The 4830-nt window shown below is 42.4% G+C and overlaps 1 protein-coding gene across 1 annotated transcript; it reads left to right on the top strand.

Moving 5' to 3' along the window:
- The first annotated feature begins 436 nt into the window (after positions 1 to 436).
- Positions 437 to 1635, top strand: LOC127600051 (profilin-2-like). The gene has a single exon (XM_052064412.1). It carries the CDS (start codon positions 604 to 606, stop codon positions 1021 to 1023), a length of 420 nt encoding a protein of 139 aa, XP_051920372.1. The 5' UTR covers positions 437 to 603; the 3' UTR covers positions 1024 to 1635.
- The last annotated feature ends 3195 nt before the right edge of the window (positions 1636 to 4830 follow it).

Genomic DNA, 4830 nt, shown 5'->3' with positions numbered 1-4830 from the left:
AAGACATAGATGGATGCGCCGCCCCAAGGGCTGTCGTGGGAACCCGAGCGCAGGTACATCCACGTGAAACTCTTTCAGGTCCATTAACACTATAGTGGCGATACGTTGCGGTCTGATTGTGCGCATAAAAAAAAGAATGGTAACTTCTGTACTAAGGTACTGTTTGAAAGATGAGTCGGATTATGGTGTAGAGAGGTATTCCTGGCTAATGTCAGCCTCGAGCGTTGCTCAACATCTCCAGAAGCTCCACTAGGGTTTACCTCATGAGGCATAATTGTGCAGACTGTACTGTAAGACTAGGTGCAAAATCGTGGCTTTCGATGCTGGTAAATAAGCAACACGATGACAGCATACAGCTCTGTGATGCCACGTGAGCTCATAGCTGGGTGATGTCACACAATATGACACAAATCCTGACATGCATCAAGGCATTTAAAAGCAATAGTTCGTGGAGTGATCTTGTCAGAACGACACCTTATCTGGCTGCAGTGGATTCTCTTGGTTTGGTGAGCTGACAAGAAACCTGGCTACTTGACGATTACAATTTCAAGTAGCATCTGTCAACTTTTTGGGATCTTGGACCCGTCGTCAGAAAATAAAAAAATGTCCTGGCAAAGTTATGTGGAGAGCCTGATGGCAGAAGGCACCTGCCAGGATGCAGCCATTGTTGGCTATGGTGACGCCAAATATGTCTGGGCGTCATTAAGCGGCGGCACGTTTGCCAACATCACACCCGCTGAAATCGACGTGATGGTGGCAAAGGAACGGGACTCTTTCTTCACCCAGGGGCTGACCTTAGGCAATAAAAAATGCTCTGTACTCAGAGACAGCCTCAATGTCGATGGTGACTGGACAATGGACTTCCGGACCAAGAATCAAGATGGAGGGCCCACGTACAACATTTCTGTAGCCAGAACTGACAAAGTGTTAGTTTTGGTCATGGGGAAGGCAAGTACCCACGGAGGGGTGCTTAACAAGCAAGCGTATGGGATGGCGGAATACCTAAGGAGGTCTGGATACTAAAGCGGCCCTTTTCTACCCAGCTATCTGTCAACCACTTCCTGTCCCTGTTGACAGTTCCTCTCCTCATTCCTGCCCAAACCGTCTTCACCTTTTTAGTTGTTCCATAGCCAAGATAAGCTGAGGACAAAGGAAGTCAGTGAACAAAGACAAACAACATGAAAGCCAAGCAATTGGACATTTTTCTTCCGTGTCCCGTTGGGTGTAAGCGCTTAGAGAGCAGCCAATGCATTTCTTTGGGGATGGGAACAGTTTAAAAAAAGTAGCTAATCGCATCTTCCACCTTTCCCAACAACGGCCTACTGGAGGAGCGACTGCGTGCGTATCTGTTGACTTTCCTGCCCTTCACACCGTACCAGAAAAAGCCCTTTTTGCCGGATGCCCTCAGTTCTGCGCACGCATGTCACCCTGTCTAGGTATTGTAGTTTGACGCAGTTTAACAATCATGAAACTGAATGTTTCTCTTGTTTTCTACACATCAAAAAGCAATGGACATTCCGCAGTTAACATATCGGGTATTTTATTACTGTTTTTCTTTTGGCAGCTTCTGTAATGTACCTCATTTGTTAACAGCCGCCATTTTGTTGGACAATAGATATCACTGCTTTCAAACTACATGAAGTGTCCAGTTTTTCAAACAAGGCCGAGTGTAGCACGAGCTTGTGCGTTGTTGGTACGAATGCGCTAAAAATGAGGAGAAACATACAGCGGCTCGTGTTCAACAACAGGGGAGGTGATTGCCTTCTTTAGAAGTCCCTTGAGCTGAATGCCAAGTCCAAACATCCATCTAAATATAAAGCAGTGACCGTCATTGCGAAATTGGATTGTTTGGAACCAATTTACAGTATAGCGTTGTGAAAAAAAAAATGCTTCCTCTATGTTGGATTTCAGATTTTTATTTAAATTTTTTTCAGAATTGATCAGACATATCTATCTCAAAAAGACAACCCGAATAAATTATTACGTTTCTTAATTTAAAATGAAAAATATCAGTACCAAACTAGTCCAAAAAGTAACTCTGGTTTCCCCTCCCATTCCCTAAAAAAATGCCTGGCAAGTTAAAGGAACTATATAAAATTTCCACTCGGTGTGCTTATGAGCGCGGACGGATATTCGTCGATGTGTGCCCTGCGATTGACTGGTAACCAGTTCAGAGTGAATTCAACTGTAACACGTGTGTTCCCCAGCACGGTCCGCGGATGGCAACTACCTACTGTACTGAGCCTTTCCTCCCGAGGGCGATTTACGATAGATGAGCGCTGATGTGCAGTTCACTTCATCACCATTGAACACAGAACACTTTGTGTCATGTGCGCTGTGATGACGAATAGTTGCAGTTGGCACAGATTACTCATGATGTCCCATCGCAACACAAGAACACTTGCAGGCCTTGAAGCTCCCCCAAGTGACACGTGTGAGCTTTTAAAAGATGTAAAAGTTTCCGCTTTCGGGCTACTTTGAAAAATACACCCCTCGCTGAGTCAGTCGTCTACTTATGGTAGATATGACATCACACGCTTTGTCTTTATAAAGGAGCTTTTTTTTGCTGTGGTAAACTTTTTTAAGAATATATCAGCAAGCATTCATCCATTTTCAGAAACCGCTTGTCCTTAACACTAAAACTTTAAAGGGGAGGTCAACACCCAAATGTTCTCTGCAATATGTTCAATGCAGCCCCACTCGTCTAAACACGGCATAAGCAGTAAAGTCCACCCTTTTTGTGTTTGTCCATCTCTTGAGGGTGGTAATTTTGCCACTGAAAATGACATCGCAGTTGCTCAAGGCGCAGGTAACGACCAATCACGGCTCAGCTTCAGAAAACAGGTGACACAACGTACGTATGAAACGTACCCACGCAACCCAGACTAACACCAGGCAGACATTGAGTCATTGCGTCTGAGTCCATTTGAACTGTGTTGTGAACCAAAACAGCACGTAAGCAGTTTCTCTTCCGTGCACAGCATTTTAGATGATTTTTGTCCAAGTGTCGTCTTCAGTGTCCATTCGCGTGGACTCCGCTCCCCTACGTCGTGGTGTGTATGCCATTGTTAAATTTTGGGGAGCTATGAGATGGTGGCTCATTTGTGTTCTAATTTGCAATTAACAATGTAACTCAAAAATACTATTACTGGTCCCGCCTACCCAATGACGCCTCTTCCCATCTTCACTTGAGTAAATAAATCCCAAAGACCACTGTTTGCAAAAGTGCTGGACTTAGTTTCTTATATATTTCTAAAGGACAAAACTGTACGAAATCTACTTCAGGAAACCAGTTCAGCCTTTTTTTTCGAGTCAGCGAACATTATGGGAAATGATGATACACCTGCTGGAAAAATGAAAACAAAATTATAATGTCTTGAAATAACCTTCAACAGGTCCAAAACCTACACTATTGAGAACTATTAAGGAGCTGCACTCTTGAACTGTGATGGACGTTTTAATGACGCCACCATGCCGCAAAAATATGTGTCCCCAAATCGCCCTTTTGGCTTCTCTATGTCCTGTAATAATCTTAAAAATATTCCTTTCAGGATTAAACAAAATACTGTAATAGATCGTGTGTGGCTTTCTGTTATGAAACATTGCTTCCATTACCAATATGAACACGGGCAATTATAATATGCTGGTTACCATGGTAATGTGTAAGACTCACCATTTCAACATTTTGACGTGATGGTTGGCAAAGCTTAGCTGTAATTAATCACGCTGATGATGTTTGAATTGCATTCACTATATGCGTTATAAGTTCAGCTCTTCGGATTGCTGGCTAATTGTCGTGTCGAAATGTGACAGGGCCATAATTACTGTTATTACATGATGACATTTTTTTGGATGCCTCTGCAGCCATGCATGCTCTGTAGAAATGGAAATTGTGGTTTACAGTAAATGGGTAATTAATGCAAAAGTTGGAATGGCCTTCCTACAATTTGGATTTCAAACGGAATTCTCTGAATTCATCTGCCTTGAAGCTTCTCAGTATTGCACAGAAAACATGGGTGTGTTAATAGTGTGTGATTTGTTTTGTTTTTTTCTTTGGCTTTTGCGACACTTACAGGTAATCCAAAATGAAGGAGCAGTCTCACCATGGCTTGCAAATTTTTTATTTTGTTAAAACTGTCAGTATAAAACTCGCTGTCAAACGGATGTTTTTTTAAAATTTTTAATTGAATAGACAGACCTGAAAACCTGGACTCACCCATTTTTAATATGCTTATATTGATATTTCATCATTTATATCTATATACTTTTTGTTGTTGTTCTACTTCTCCCTTTCATTATTTTGCTGCTGTAAATTGGGAATTTCTCCATTGCGAAACAAATAAAGGTTTTCTTATCTTTGTTATCTACAAAATGATCTGGGTGATGATCGCCATCCACTATCCAAAAATTTATGCGGCCAGCATAGCAACCGTGGCTAATGGCTGCTTGTTTACCGAACACATTACATCTGGCTCATACTGTCTACTGATTCCCAAGAGACTGTGCCGGTGTCCCTGATGACGTGTTTGGCGAGTAGATATCATTCAAATCAGCCTTAATTTACAAGGTCACACTGTGGAGTGTTGATCAAACACTGATCAGCACCAGGAGTCTCCCCAACTTCTTAACTAAACTCAACACCAGACTTATTTTTAGCCCAGCTGAATTGGGGGTGAAAACGGTAGCGAGAGGAGCTGAGAACTGCCGAGGTGCATCTTCTCTCTTATCTTAATAAGTAATGAGGCTACCACGAGCTGACAATGAAGTATTTTGAAAATACTTGTAATGTATGGCTGCAAAAGGAGAGGTGGGGCATTGATATATGGCACA

This window comes from Hippocampus zosterae, chromosome 4 (assembly GCF_025434085.1).
Source record: "Hippocampus zosterae strain Florida chromosome 4, ASM2543408v3, whole genome shotgun sequence".
Lineage (NCBI taxonomy): Eukaryota > Metazoa > Chordata > Actinopteri > Syngnathiformes > Syngnathidae > Hippocampus > Hippocampus zosterae.
The sequence above is the reverse complement of the archived record's forward strand: the minus strand, read 5'-3'. Positions and strand labels throughout refer to the sequence as shown.